This window comes from Tribolium castaneum, chromosome 2 (genome assembly GCF_031307605.1).
Source record: "Tribolium castaneum strain GA2 chromosome 2, icTriCast1.1, whole genome shotgun sequence".
NCBI lineage: Eukaryota > Metazoa > Arthropoda > Insecta > Coleoptera > Tenebrionidae > Tribolium > Tribolium castaneum.
The window spans coordinates 24,917,926-24,932,954 of NC_087395.1; the positions used below are offsets into that span (position 1 = coordinate 24,917,926).

Below are 15,029 nucleotides of genomic sequence, written 5' to 3' on the forward strand. Positions count from 1 at the left end.
ATTTTTTTTTAAATTAATTTGGGACAAACATGGGAATTTAAAGTAAAATGCACCAACAAATTTTATGTATAACTTTGAGAAACGAAATCATTATTAGAAAAAACATAAAATACTGAACACTTACTATTTTTGGTGAAGGTGACGATTTTGAGAACTTTTCCGAAACGTTGGAATATCTGTAAAAATCGCCAAAGAAAAAAAAGTAAATGAGACAGTTTGATATTTGGCGAATGAGCGTTTACCAAATGCAAAATATCTAGACTTATGGGATAAATCATGTGCTCGATGATGACTCGCAACACCGTGTTAGGCCCCCCTTGGATGTCTTGTCCATTGGTGACTGGTGTGGCAGGAGTTGAAGTGGGCGTTATCGAGTTTTGGGTACTTGTCAGCGCTTGGGCGGCCTGGAGGGCAGCTTGAGCTGACGCATTCTGCAAACAACAAATTCCTCCAATAAATACAACGCCCTTTGTTTTGCAACTGGAACAACAACTTAATTCGCCCGAAACCAATTTGATAACGAGTTTTATCACTCGATAAATATTATCACAAGTTATTGTTTGTTGACTCTGGTTTCGCTTAATTGCGGTTCATCACTCCTGAACCGCCCGATTTTTACAAACTTTAAACGATCGAATTTCAGGAAGTGAAACTTGGTCTCTCGCCAACTTCTCGAATGGAGAAAATAATATTCGAGCCTCTCGTTTTCAATAAATTCGACTCGGACTCACTCAATCACATAAACGTCGCGAACAGAGCGAAAACGCTTTGATCTTGGACGTGGAGCTGTATCACTGACCGAAAGGAAATTTCGTGCCTAATTTCATCGCGGAACGAAAAGTTTTTCGAGTGTTTTCAACAAGATTAGGCCTAATAATGCCAAAATGTAAAGTCGCAGCTGACAAATGTATGGAATTATAATTGAGTGAGTTTCTTTAGATGTTTGTACAGGCGCTCCATTGTTCGTGATGAATTTTCTTGTTTTGTGAGCCTGAATCCACAATTCGGGACTTTTCAAATGAATGAAAGCAGGCGCTGCTGCTTTCAAGGCATTTATTCGGCAACTTGGCGAATTTTGCCGAGAGTCCTTCGTTATCCTTTTTAAGGACATTGTGCGTGAAATCGACCCACATCTCACAAAAAGTAAAAAAAAACAGATATTTAACTATCATTTAATTTTTTTGTGCCTTAAAGATCTGTGACTTTTGATGATATTTACGTTACAATTCTGTAAGCGTAACGTAATCGGAGGTCGTAACATTCGGGCAAATATTGGCCAATTCAGCTTTACAACTCTATCAGGAGTAACGACAAACCGTAACGTTGTAATAAGTATTCGCCGCTAAATCTTCCCTAAAATTCAAATGTTGGCCTTTAATCATTGCCATAACCATAAATACGAATCAACATGTCGTAAACTAACCGTAGCGCAAAATAGTTGGCTCTACAAAGTTGAATAATTGAAAGGCAAGTTTGTGCCTTTTTTTTGCAACAAAACACTTTAAATATTTCAAGCCGGACGCATCCATGCATTATTAAAAAAGCAATCAAGCGAAAAATAAAATTACGTAATAACGTTACATTTTATTTTAAAGCAGCACGTAACCGTAATTAGTAAAGAATTTAATTTAATTTTTGCGTTCGTCGTCACGCTCTCCAATCGAAGAGACTTTCCCCATTATTTTCAATAATATCTACATCTTTCGCGCCAATTAATTGGACAAGTATATATCAAAGCGACGACGCAAACTAAATCGGTATCGATTCGATAATAAGCGAAGCCGCCACCGCTGGAGGCGGCAAACTTGCGGTCAATAACGGTTATATTAACGTTAAGTAACAAAGAAAACGCGCAACACCTGTGGATCGGCGGGAAATGTTGGACGGAGCGGTTGTAGAAAAAATAAACTATAGAATGATCAATTCAACAACTTGTCTTCAACACTTGAATCTTGAAACTTTTGGACAAAATTTTTAAATTTTTGGGATATTGAACGATGCTTAATCTTTAAAACTTCGAATTTTAGGGTAAGATAATACAAAGTGGCACTTATTTTAGGAACTCAAGATTAAGAACTTAATAAATTTGTGTTTATAAGATTAAAACCTGTGAATCAAATCTCGGAATTTTAAGGTTTAGATACTTAACATTGTTATTTTTTAGAATCTCAAAATCTGGTCAAATTTTTGCTTTTTCCGATTTTGAATTTTTTTTAAACCTTTTAGACCGTTGGAAACTTACTCAAAAAAACTTAAAATTATCATCATTTTTTTAGAATCTTTAGAATCGTGGGTTTAAGAGTTTTAAAAGACTAGACTTCAAACCTTAAACAAATCTTTAGATCACTAAGACCCTTATCTTCGAAACTTAATAACTTTAGGGTTTACGTAGTCAATAGTGCCACTTTTTTTAGAAACAAAAATTTTAAAACCTGTCAGTGAAATCTTTGGATTTTCGAATCTTGAAGAGTTTTTTAACTTTTTAATTGCAAAAATCTTTATCTCCAAAACTTAAAATTTTAGGGTTTAGATAGTTAACAGAGTTATTTTTGTTAGAATCTCTAGAATTTTAAAATCTTTGATAATATCTTTAATTATGTAATCTTAAAATCTTCGGCCAATTCTTTGCATTTTCGGATCTTGAAGAAATTTTAAAACCTTTATATTGCTAGAAACTTAGTCAAAAAAAAACTTGTAAATTTAGGGTTAAGAAGGTGTTAACATAACTAGTTTTTTAGAATCTTTAAAATCGTGAGTTTAAGAGTTTTAGAAGACTAGACTTCAAACCTTGAAAAAATCTTTAGATCGCTAAAATCCTTATTTTCAAAACTTAATAATTTTAGGGTTTACATAGTTAACAGTGACACTTTTTTAGAAAAAAACATTTTAAAATTTCTCAGTCAAACCTTTGGATTTTCGAATTTTGAAGAGGTTTTTAACTCTTAAATTGCAAAAATCTTTGTCTTCAAAACTTATAATTTCAGGGTTTAGACAGTTTACAGTGTTATTTTTGTTAGAATCAGTAAAATTTTTGAATTTTCGAATTTTGAAGACGTCTTAAACCTTTGATAAAGAGCTTTTTGAGAGTTGAATTAGTAGTCTTTGAATTTTCGGATCTGAAAAAAAACTTCAGTTCGCTAGCTACAATTTAGATAGAAAACGGTGCTTTTTTTAAACTTTTAAAAACAAAAGCTTAAGAGCTTTAGCAGATTTCATTTAGGAATTTTATTTCTCCACAAATTTGTCCATAAATTTTTTTTTATCTTCAGTGTTCTTAAAAATATCCGTAAATAAGGTGTCCATAAACGGCACCTAAAAAATTTCGGACTAATTTATTTCGAAAAATTTCGAAATTTGTTTAGAAAGTGAGTTGTATAATTATTTTGTATTTTTTCCTCAATACAAACGCTTGTCAGCGGCAGAAAATAATTGAAATCAATTAGCATTCGCCATTTATTCGCATCTAAAACGAAATTCTAGTTTTGTGGGAGGAGCCAACCCTTCCAAAACAGTTTATCGTCTCATTTGCTCCTCGAATGCATCGTTTAACCAATAAGAGTATAAAAATTACCTCCTTCAAGTTTATCTAGCGAACAAAAACTGCAACACGATTAAAAGTGTTTGTCATTGGATAGTGACGGCCCAATGCCTTCCCACCAGACGAATTCCAAAGCCAGCCAAAAACTGGCCTTTTAATTACTTTTTTTTTTGTTTCCGCAAAAAATTGCATTAATTCTGATGCGATCATCGTTTCCAATTTAGTTCCGGAATTAATTAATTACTTTTCGTTTGTGATTTCTGACTTTGTCGAGCATTTAGGTGCGAAAAATTAACAAATGAGTGGTTATTTATAGTTAACAATGTATTTTTTTTAGAATCTCAAATCTTGCAACGCAAGTGTAAGAGCTATGCAAGAAAAATTTTCGAATTAAAAATAAAAAAAATCCGTAATTGGATGTTGGGCATCATTAATGTAATATTTTTTTAATAATGAGTGACGTCGAACGAGCAACCTCGCAACACTTCAACAACAGAAAACCTCCTAGGGATAGGAAGTTTTCCCGGAGCTTTGTGTACCAAGTTCTCGGTCCGGAAACTTTGTTTACTCGTCCAAAGTATATACAATGGAAAATAAATACTCGCCGAACAAAAAACACCACCCCACCTGCGCGCGAATTTATTAAAATTTAACGATTTTTCGAAAATATTTGTTTGCTTAAATCCTGACGGGGTAGCGATTTAATTAACGTGTAGCGCCTCGAGGATGATTTTTTCATCGTGCTGCTGCTGCTTTGCCGTGATTGAATTAAATATCGGGTGGTGGAGAAGAGGTGGTGGTGATTTTTTAATTGAAGCGAGTTGATGATGATCTTTGGTGGTGTGCCGACGACTTTAATCAGGATTCGGGACCGTCTTTTGTGCATTCTGTTGGCGTATTAAATTACTAATTCTCGTTCGCTAATTAGTAATAAACTCGTCAAAAGCGCGCACTTAACGCTCCGTTAAGCTCAGGAGCTTTTAGGAGCAACGCGTGCCAACGCCAAAACGAAAACAATAAAAATTCATTAATTAAAACCCAAATTGAATTAACTCCAACGAAAATATTTATTATGTGGAATCGTTTTGCCCAAAGTTAATTTCACTGTTTATTCGCATTCCCCACCCAGATGGAAGAAGAATCACAGAAATAATTCCTTAGGACAATAATTTTTTTTTGTAAACTTAACTATTTTCAGACCAGTTGTGTTTGCGAATTTATTGGGGTTTAACGCGAGGAACCGTAAACATTTAAATATCGCGAACTATCATAAATACATCTCTCGCTAGAAACGTTTCTAATTTAAATATCATCGGCCATAAACTTATTCTCAACGCATCCATGAAAGTTTTGTGTGGTTTATTGGACGTAATAATTTCATAATGGGCAATAACAGTCGTCCACATTTTGTGTTTTTAATGCGAATGGCTCTCCCCGAGCCAATAAAACTCGTCGAAATTAATGAAAAACTAATTAGACTAGTTGGAAAAAAATCCATTCTCACAACCGCATCCAATTAGAAAGCGGAATATTTTATCAAATAATAATCACGCGAAAAATCCAAATCTGTTTACATGAAACCTCTCGCATGACACCGTTGCGAATTAGAGGGTGAAAAAAGAAAATTACCCGAATATTGTTTGTAGCACGTTTTTAATGTAGATTCTGTCCGAAGATAGATTCGGCAATAAATTTTAATTAAGCTGTTTTTTTACATTTCTGCGAAAAATTTCACTCAGTCGTTCATGATTATTGCGTGCGTTGGAACTTTATTTATGTGTTTCGAGATTTACGAAGGTGAGACGATACGATGACATTTTTAATTTGTGACAGTTGCGGTGTTTAGTCTGCATTTTCCCTCCAAAAACACACATACGACGAAATAAATTATGTTTATAGCAGCACTAACAAGGTTTGGATTAGTTAAATTAACTCAAACGCTGTGACGTAAAATTTCGGTTAAACCGTAATGAGGCCAGAGCTCGATTTTGCCAATTTAGACACCCAAAACCTGCCGACAATTCACCATAAATTCGGCGAGATTACTACACGCGTAACGCTATCGATTCACCTTTACGTAGTTACTTCCGAAACACAGTTAAAGTGTCACATTCACACCGGATCGATAATTTTTACACGAAGCAACCGCAACCTTATGCGGTGCCACACATTTTTCACCGAATTTATTTTGCCGCACTTTTCCTTCATTCACGATGTTTTTACCAAACTATAAAACTGACTTGATTTCTCAGAACGCCTAACTCGACTTAACTCAAAATTTTATTTATTTCTGACATATTTTCTCCCGATCTCGACAATTATGCATTCATAATTTCATTAAATTCAACACTCAAGAAAAAATCTAGGGAATTAGGAAAAAATTCGAATCCTGCTATTAATTTTAAAAATGATTTCCAAAAATTCAACCTAAGATTAAACAAAGTTGTCTTTCTAAACCTTAATGACATGTCCCGAAAAGTCTGTTTCAAATTGACATAAACAGCTTAAATTAATGCTCAAATGTAAACCTGGGTTAATACTGAAAACTATATTAAAGCTTAGGTTTAGTCTGAGAAAAATAATAAAAATCAATATCCTCAGGCTTCGTTTTAGTGTTTCCTGAGAAAACTTTTAAACATGTGAACCTGAACCCACCACCAAAAAAGGTGACTCAGACAGTAGGTATTAAGTAACTAAACTAAATACTCAAAAAAATCTAGACAATTAAAAAAATCGAATTCTGCAACCTAAAAAAATCTTAAGCAATAAATTTTAAAATAGAACCTTAAATTAAACAAATTTGTGTTTCTCTCGAAAAACGAACCTTCGAACAGTAGAACCCAGACCTTATTGAAAAGTTAAAGTTACTTTCTCAGTGTCTGAGATTTCAGACTGACCACACAATATACGATTTAATCCCGACAGAATTTATTAAAAACCTGAGACCACTTCGAAAATAAAAACCTAGATATCACAGCTTAAGTTTACTCCGAGATAAACCCTAAAATTAGGTTTTTTTCCTAAAAATCAAGCTTCACATGACTTCAGAAACCTCAACCTAATTTTTAAAGCAGAGATCAAACCTAAGACACAATCTATTCTGTAAACCATGAAATGTGATTCCGGGCATAAAAAATCCTTATGACGATTATTAAAATAAAAACCTAAGGACAACTTAGGTTGAGATAAACACTAGAATGTGTGAACATTTAATATAAAGATATAAATCACGATTAAAATGCTGAGTTCAGCCTGAAATGATTTCAAAAAAGCCTGATTTTCAAAACTAAGATCAAGCCTAATACCAACATTTATGTGTAAAGTAAAAACCTGAATAAAAAGCTCAGGTTTAGTCTAAAGAAACTACTAAAAAGTGATACCTAAACCGAGGCTTAAATGACGAATTGAGACTACGATCATCTCTGAAACCTCAACCTAATTTTCAAAGCTGAGGTGAAGCCTAGGACAAAAACCTGTTACAGTTTTGTAAAGTTCAAATTGTGATTCGATCCCGACATTTTCAAAAAACCTAAGATGATTAAAAAAAGCCTAAATATTAAAGACAAATTAGGTTGAGGGTGCTTCCTAAAAAAATTAAATATAAAGCAACAGCCTAAAATGTTTTAGGAAACATAGCCTGATATTCAAGGCTGAGATGATAAGCGTAAGGACAAATCTGTCAGTTTTGTAAACAACAGAAAATAATACAATCTCACGTTATTTTTGTAAAAAAAATTAGACATTTTTTTAATCAAAACCTAGAAATCGAAGTTCAGGTTTAGTCAGCGATAAATACAACCTTATATCAAGCTTAAGACAAACCTGAATCACTTATAGAAACCGCAAAATTTGCAACAATTTTGCCATTTTCTTTCTAAACCTATTACAATTTACTGTGACATGAGGTGTTACCTGAGAAAATTTCAAGACGTTAGGAAAGCCTAAAAACCTAAGCTCGACCTAAAATGATGTCAGATACCTAAACCTGATTTTTGAAGCCAAGAGCAAACCTAAAACCCTAAATGTGATTTAAAAAACAAACCTAAGACGATTTTGGAATCAAAAACCTAAATATCAAAGTTTAAGTTTAATTTTAGAAACTTCAGCCTGATTTTTAAAGTAGAGTGTTTTTAAGTTAAAAGTTGAGATTTATTTTGCGCATTTTAAGACGATGTAGTTTAAAAAGACAGTCAAGACTTACCGCATTCGAATGTGTTTGGTCCGTCTTGAGTTCCTTATGATTCGAGTATTGTACATAGACCGCTCTTCCTCTCAGCTGCGCCATCGAGCTGGAGAAATAATTGACCATTGTTGTGGCAGAGGATTCCTCGCCCATTTCTAAGAACGCCTGATTCTTCCCTTTGAGCACTAAAACGTTCGTTACTCTTCCGAAAGGTATTCCCAGATGAACAATTTCGGCTTCCGATACGTCGTTTGGAATGTTACGGATGTGAATAACACGCGACGGTTTACCGACGTTGTTCTGTTGGTCCAACTTCACCTACAACACAACGGAGGTGTTATTAAACGTAATGCGTCTCCATTACGCTTTTAGATAGAAACAAACGGCGACTTCCACCAACTGCCATAAATAACAACTGAAGATATTAATTATCGTTCATAAAGAAGGGGAAAAGTAATTCTGCGTCGGAGATTTTTAGCGCCGCTGAAAGACCAAACTTCGGCCATTGTCTATTGTGCTTTATTACGAGATCTTATCATAAAATAAAAGCACGAACCGGCATTGTTCACGACTTTGCTCTCTCCTTTTTTTTAATAATATGTGTCGATTTTGGCGGAAGAAAAATACAGAAATTCAATCGGACGAAGAACAGTTTTAATCAGAGCGATTTTGCTAAATACAATGGGACGGCCATCAAAGCTAGCGATTTTTTCAATGGATTTAATATCGAGGCGGAGTTAGATTTCTTTTAAATAATAACAGGATTTCCTTTTTTCCATTATCCTGGACTGACAAAGAATCCTGCGAGCGACTCTCTTTCGTTTTCCCATTTAATACGTCCTTAATCGAGAGGAAAAAGGAACCTTATTTTTGCCACATGTAACTCCAGGGCATTACTACCAACCAAACAATACGGATGTTAAAAATTACAAAAAAGGTAGTCGCATTTTATCAATAGCACGCTGCAGGAATATAAAATCGCTCCGAGTCATCAACCTGCCCCACCCAGTCGTTGCCAAAATTTTACGACTAGGTGACAAAAAAAAATCCCCGGGTTTTATTACTTCGATCGAAAACACATAATTAGAGATGCATGTGTAGTTTTGCGTTTCCGCTGCGAGTCGGGTAAAGCGAGCGAGGCCGCAGGAAATTAAAAATATAACGTTAAAGGGAGGGACACAAAGAGGATGAATTTTTTTTTGCTGTCCCTTATGAGTTTTAACGGATGATCAATACCCAATTATGCAACACGGCGGCGACTTTCGGCCTTCGATGTGTCCATCGCTTGGACAAAGTACGGCCGATGATGAATCGATTTTTGATTATCGCGCCCTGTAACGGGGTGAATTCGTGTGTGAAACGCGCGATACGCCCATTACCTATGCCGACATTTAAACATGCAAGAGTTCGGCGGTCATAAATCACAAAAAATCGGGCATCCACAGAGAGAAAAAGATGCTCCGAGTGATTTCCATTTGAATTAAAAAAAATCGGAAAAATCTGCGTTACTTCAAACCACCCGAACCTGAGTGAAATAATTTCAAAAATTTTTAACTCGCTATTTGCAGAAAAATTCTCAATCTTATTAGCTTGCAAAAAGAATTTAAACCTTCTAAGAATGAATCTTTTGTTTTCGTTCCGACATTATTTTGTCAAAAGTTTTAGGCAGTTTTGAAAAAAAAATAAAATCTAACCATCCTCATGTTTCCTGAGCAATTTGAAGTAGGTTTCTGAGGTTTTATACTTAAACCTTAAACTACAAAATCAAGCATCCACAGGCCAAATTCCCGAGTACATTTTTGAATAAGGAATCTAGACATGCATGGCTTAAAACCAATTTTCAACAAAAAACCGTTCAAAAATCTGAAGCAAATTCTTCAGATACAAACAAACTGTGCATCGTAAAACTGAGACACCTAAAACCCTAATGTTTCCTGAGCAATTCTGAGCAGGTTTCTTAAGTTTTATTGAGGCAACATACTTTTTGTGATCTATTTTTTTTATCATTTTTCTAAACGATTAAATTTTAATCTATGACCGATTTACCGACTTATTTATGTAGATTTGAAAACAATCCTAAAACACAAACATTCTTACGTTTCCTGAGCAATTTTGTTTCCCAGATTCATTAAAATAAAACCTCAAGAAAATTTTGTTTGATTATTAAATTTATGTAGATTTTGGGCCAAAAACCAAAAACCTTGATGTTCTCTGATCCATTCTGAGTAGGTTTCTGAAGCAACAGACAGAGATTGTAGTAGGTTTCTCAAGTTTTATTGAGACAACAAACTTTTTTTGTTATAGTCTCATGCTCTATTTTTGTTGTTATTTTTCTAAATGATTAGATTTTATTCTGTCCTACTTATTTTATGTAGATTTGAAAACAAACCTAAAACACAAACATCCTTACGTTTCCTGAGCAATTTTGTTTTCCAGGTTTATTAAAATAAAACCTCAAAGAAATTTTGTTTAATTATTATGCAGATTTTGGCACAAAAACCAAAAACCTTCATGTCCTCTGACCAATTCTGAGTAGGTTTTTGTAAGAACAGTGTCCTAACCCCAGTACAATTTATTGACTTAGTTCTTCGTTCCGGTTTTTAAAATAGTAAAATCTTAAGCTTAGTTTACTTGATAAAAAATTTGCGACAACTTAGAAAACAAACCTAAAACACAGTTGTATATTGTTATGTTTCCTGAGCAATATTGTGTACATGTATCCCAGGTTTCAATCACGCAATAACCAGAATTAGTTAAACTAAAGTAATTAATTTTGGTAATCTAAACCTAAAACTTCTTAAAAACCTAAAAACCTAGACCTGAAACTACAAAATTTAACTTCCTCAGGTATAATTCAAATAATCCTGAGTCAATTCTCAATATGGAAACTAAGTATGAAAAAAATCATCGAAGAACGTTCTAAAACTTTAAAAAAAAGTCAAAACTAAATCAAACCTTGAGTTAATATTAGGTTTTTGTCGTTTTCTGCTTAGTAGAACACCTTAATCAGAATATTACCCAGGTTTTAAGACAGAAGCCTAAAACTCTTGACAAATTCTCATTAGCCTTATTAGGTTCTATCATAAACACCGACTAAACATCTACAGTTTCGTTTTCTGAGTAGTAAACCTAAAATAATGAGCCTGAACAGGTCTGAAATTTACGTCTCCTGAACAATTCTGAGCAACAGTTGGAAGTCGTCTTTCAGTCAATCCCTACCTTTTTGGCATTTTCCTGATTGTTGTTGTCCGCATGCGGGGCTGAAGGAGCCATCACTGAGACGTTCGACTGCGACAGCAGTTCTTCGCTTCCTCTCTGCAACAAATAAAAACAGAAAAAATTGAGTTTCGAGTGCAAGATGCGAGCATTCAAGACTCGATAATCCGTTCGTACGGGGCGAACAAATTGTCGGAGGCAAGAGGAAAACGGGATGAATATGTGATAAGGGTCGGCGGCGGGAATAAGGGCGAAGAGAAGTGACGCAAAAGCGCTTATACACGGTACATCTTGGGATGTGTGCTTTATGTATTTATATAGTAATCCCGGTCATGAAAGGGATTCGTCGAATGCGGGCCTCCAAAACGAAGAAAAGAGCCAGGAGAGAACGCACACATAATATAGATTTGGAAAGGAAGGCGATTATATTTCCTGCACAAAATTATATTACCTATGGACGCCCCCGTGTCGCAAATTATTCGCAAGTACATGCGCTCCCAGATCTACTGTATTTGCATAATTCGGAAAATGCAAGTTTTTTACGGCACGTGGCTCTGAGTATTTTTAGATTCAAGAGGGGCACGTGATTTTAATAATAATTGATAACGCCAAGTTGGGAAAGTTTTACCTTCTCTCGAAAAGCGTTAAATGCACTTGAGAGATTTAGAAGCGGAGGAGCGGTCCCGGCTTCTTCCTATAATTTCCTATAAAACAACAAACTTTACAAAGACTTTGCACTTCACTTCGGAGGCGGGCTTTTTCAATTCGGGAACGTATTCACTTTGTATATTTTAATGGAGGAACGAGCGGGACGAAAATAAAGAAAGTTTTTTTTATTAAACGCCGAGACTGGTTTTTCTAAATTTCATTTTTGCAAGCGCTTAATAACGAAAGTTTGCGGGCTGAAGGACGGAATAATTGTGCTTGAAAGGCCCAATTTTCAAGCAAAAAGGGTCCTGCACGTGACGCACAACAAACAGCAATAAATGGAAAATTAGCTTAAAATTCCATTTTGACCTGACTTTTTTCCCTGAAACCTAAAAATCAGTTCAGACTTGAACAAGTTTTAAACCTAGACAAGTATTTTTCTACAAATTTAAACCTAAGTTTAAATAATAAACCAATACTTTAACAGGTTGTAGATATTTAAGCAGTTTAGACGTTTTTGAAAATTTCTGAACAGGTTTTTTTTCAGGTTTTATTGAAGCAGTATAACCTAAACCTTACCAAATTTCTTATTGACCCTAAAATTTCATGTATTAACTTCAGTTTTTATTGTTTTCTGAATATTTAAATCCTAATCGATGATTAAGGTACTGACTAGAAAATTTTATGTTATGGAGTTAGAAAAAAACCTTGAGATCAATTAACTTATGGGTCCTGAGATATGTAAAAGAAAATTCAAGAGTACGTGTGATTAATTAATTTATTTCCTCAACGGCTTAGTTCTCAGAACAGAAATTGTGAAAAAAAATTGGAAACACCAGAAATTTTGAATCCAAATCCTGAGTTACACACTTCGAAATTCTCAGTCCAAAAACCTAGTTTAGAACTTATTAAAAAAATGTGGTTAGGTATTTCATAATTCCTTTTTTTCAGATTTAATTCTGAGCTAGTTCTGTTAAGCTTGATCAAAATACCAAATACCTAGAAAAAAAAATATATGTTCGTTTTCCGAGTAGTAAAACCCCCATTACACTTTATTTTATCAAACCTAAACATTACCATTTTTTTTGAGCAATTAGAAATGGGTTTCTGAGGTTTATTGAAGCAACAACCAGAATTATGACCTAAGCCTAAACTTCTATTTTCAGAGGTTATTGAAGATAAAACTAGGTTACTGTTTAAATTCATTTTAAAACCAATATTTTTCAAAAATAAACCCAAAAACTGGAGCTTAAACCTGCACAAATAGTACAGTCGAATTTTCAGACTTGAAAATGTTTACAAGCATTTCAAACTCACACCTAAACAACTAAAACCTAAACCTGACAAGTTTCTAGACGTAAGTCTAATCATTTTAGGTTTTTTTTGGTATTAGGTTTAAAAAAGTTTAATCAAAACCTTTTTTATTAAAACTTGATATTTTCACAACCAACACTAATAAATAAAAAAAAATTCGCCTTTCTGAGACCTAAGCTTAAATCTAAACCCCTTTTCTTAGAATATGTCTCAAAAATTCACAGACTAACGGAGGAATCTACATTTTGCATTTTACTGAAACCTGAAAATTTTCAGAATCCGTTGTTTCGGAGTCAAGGTTATAAGCTGCTTTGTGCAATTGATCCTGAGATGATTCCACATTCGTGTTATTAATTCAAGCCGTCTTGTAAACAGTTTAAAGCCAATCAATACCTCGCATTATTGGCTTTGTAACCTTGACTGAAAAATAATTCTCTGAAAAGCTGGCGTTTTGCGTTTGCCTAATGACGCGTCGCCGTATTTGTATCATCTCGTCGTCGAGAAGTCGGTTTTTCTTTTTGTCGCCGATGCATATAGTCTGATTCGTTCCGGAATTGGATTTGTTCCGGGCTCGAGGTTGATCCGCGCGCGCGAAAGCTTTTAGCGTCGCGACGCGTCCGCCGCCGCGCCGCCGAAACTGGAACAGATGTAAATGAAGTAACGGAACGCGATTTATTCACAACGAGAGAAAAAGAGAGACTCCGGATCTCGATCCGGGCGTTAAAAATTTCCATACATTTCGAATTCGGCGACAATTTCCCTCCTAGTGAGGAGTAGTTGGAGAGAACACAAAAGACCTGACGGAGGGCAGACAGCATGTGTCTGAAATGGATCCGGCGGCGGAAAAATCACACACCCGGAAACGGAAAAATGACCGGAATTTTCACAAAAGGTGCAACGATGCGGACGGAATGAAAAACTTTTATTATACGGTAATTGCGACGACGGTAAATTGTTGCAGCTCTAGTTCGATAAACGCGCAATTATAGGTTTTACGACCACTCGAGACAATTAACCCTGCTTTAGGTTTGATGCGACGAGAGCTGCCGAGGAAAGTTTTTATTTGTTTTTACCAATTAATCAAACTTTCATCATACTTTACATTTTTCCACTTAATCATTGCTCACATTCTTCATGCTTAACTACTCCAAGTTTTACATTTTCCAACATTATGGGCACTTCAATTAGGTTTTATCTCCCGGTTTACGACAGCCAGAAAACTAAATCAAATTTCCGCATGTGAATATTTCACACCCTTGCCACGTGAGCTTTTGCACGACTCCCACGTGGCCCGGGATCCCGGCACATGGCCTTTCCACTGGTAAAACTGCGTTTTGTGTAAATCAAAAGGTTTATTTTTAGGCGACACTAAACATCTCTCGTCTTATGTGTGTGTATGTTATACAGAATGAGTGAATCGAAGGCCCCAGATGGCGGGCATGTGGATTGTGGTTCTTTATACACATACACACGACGTCCAAGAGGATAGACGTCAGCGATGTGTTATCCAGACAGACAGAAAAACCTTTTAGCGCGTCAATCAGCCATCTGACTCGATAATAATAAACTGGATCGGTGCGGAAAAGGGAAAGGAAACGAGGAAATTTGTTACGTGCATATCAACTGGTTGCTACATCGATCCACCGGTGGCGGTGTAAACACGAGCTCTAGACCTGGTTTTATTAAAATCTCTGATTACCCAGAAAAGCTGCGTTTTAAGCGAAACTAGCTTTGAAATATCGGCCAAAACTTCGAACGAATTGGACTAGATCATGTTAAAAAACGAACTCAAAAATTTAGTCGGAAAATATCTAAACCTGTACAGTTACAGTGACTGAAAGCTCCGGTTCAGTCCCTGTAGGTTCAAGTACAACAGTAGCCAAAGCTCGCGATTAGTTCAAACCTGAAAAAGTGCTCAGAACTAAACCCGAATTAAACCCAAAAATCTAAACCTAACTACCACAAATAAGCTTAAATCTAAACTAAATTTTTAAACCTTGACAAATTCTGTACCTACGTTAGATTTTCTAATTTTACGCGAACATTTTTCCCTAAACTAATAAAAAATTTAAGAATTTTAGGCTTAAAGTAAGCTACTAAAACCTAAAGCTAAACACAAATTATTAAAAC

At 35.1% G+C, this 15,029-nt stretch overlaps 1 protein-coding gene across 7 annotated transcripts in view; it reads right to left on the reverse strand.

Moving 5' to 3' along the window:
- The window catches only part of heph (hephaestus), a 109,300-nt gene that overhangs the window by 9,290 nt on the left and 84,981 nt on the right, over positions 1–15,029 (reverse strand). For all 7 annotated transcript variants that reach the window (XM_008200143.3, XM_008200140.3, XM_015983714.2 and 4 more), the window contains 4 exons: positions 10,941–11,036; positions 7,740–8,039; positions 243–431; positions 125–176 (listed from right to left, as the gene is read on the reverse strand). In XM_008200143.3, coding sequence (XP_008198365.1) covers positions 125–176; positions 243–431; positions 7,740–8,039; positions 10,941–11,036 — 637 coding nt within the window. The remainder of the gene's footprint in view (positions 1–124; positions 177–242; positions 432–7,739; positions 8,040–10,940; positions 11,037–15,029) is intronic.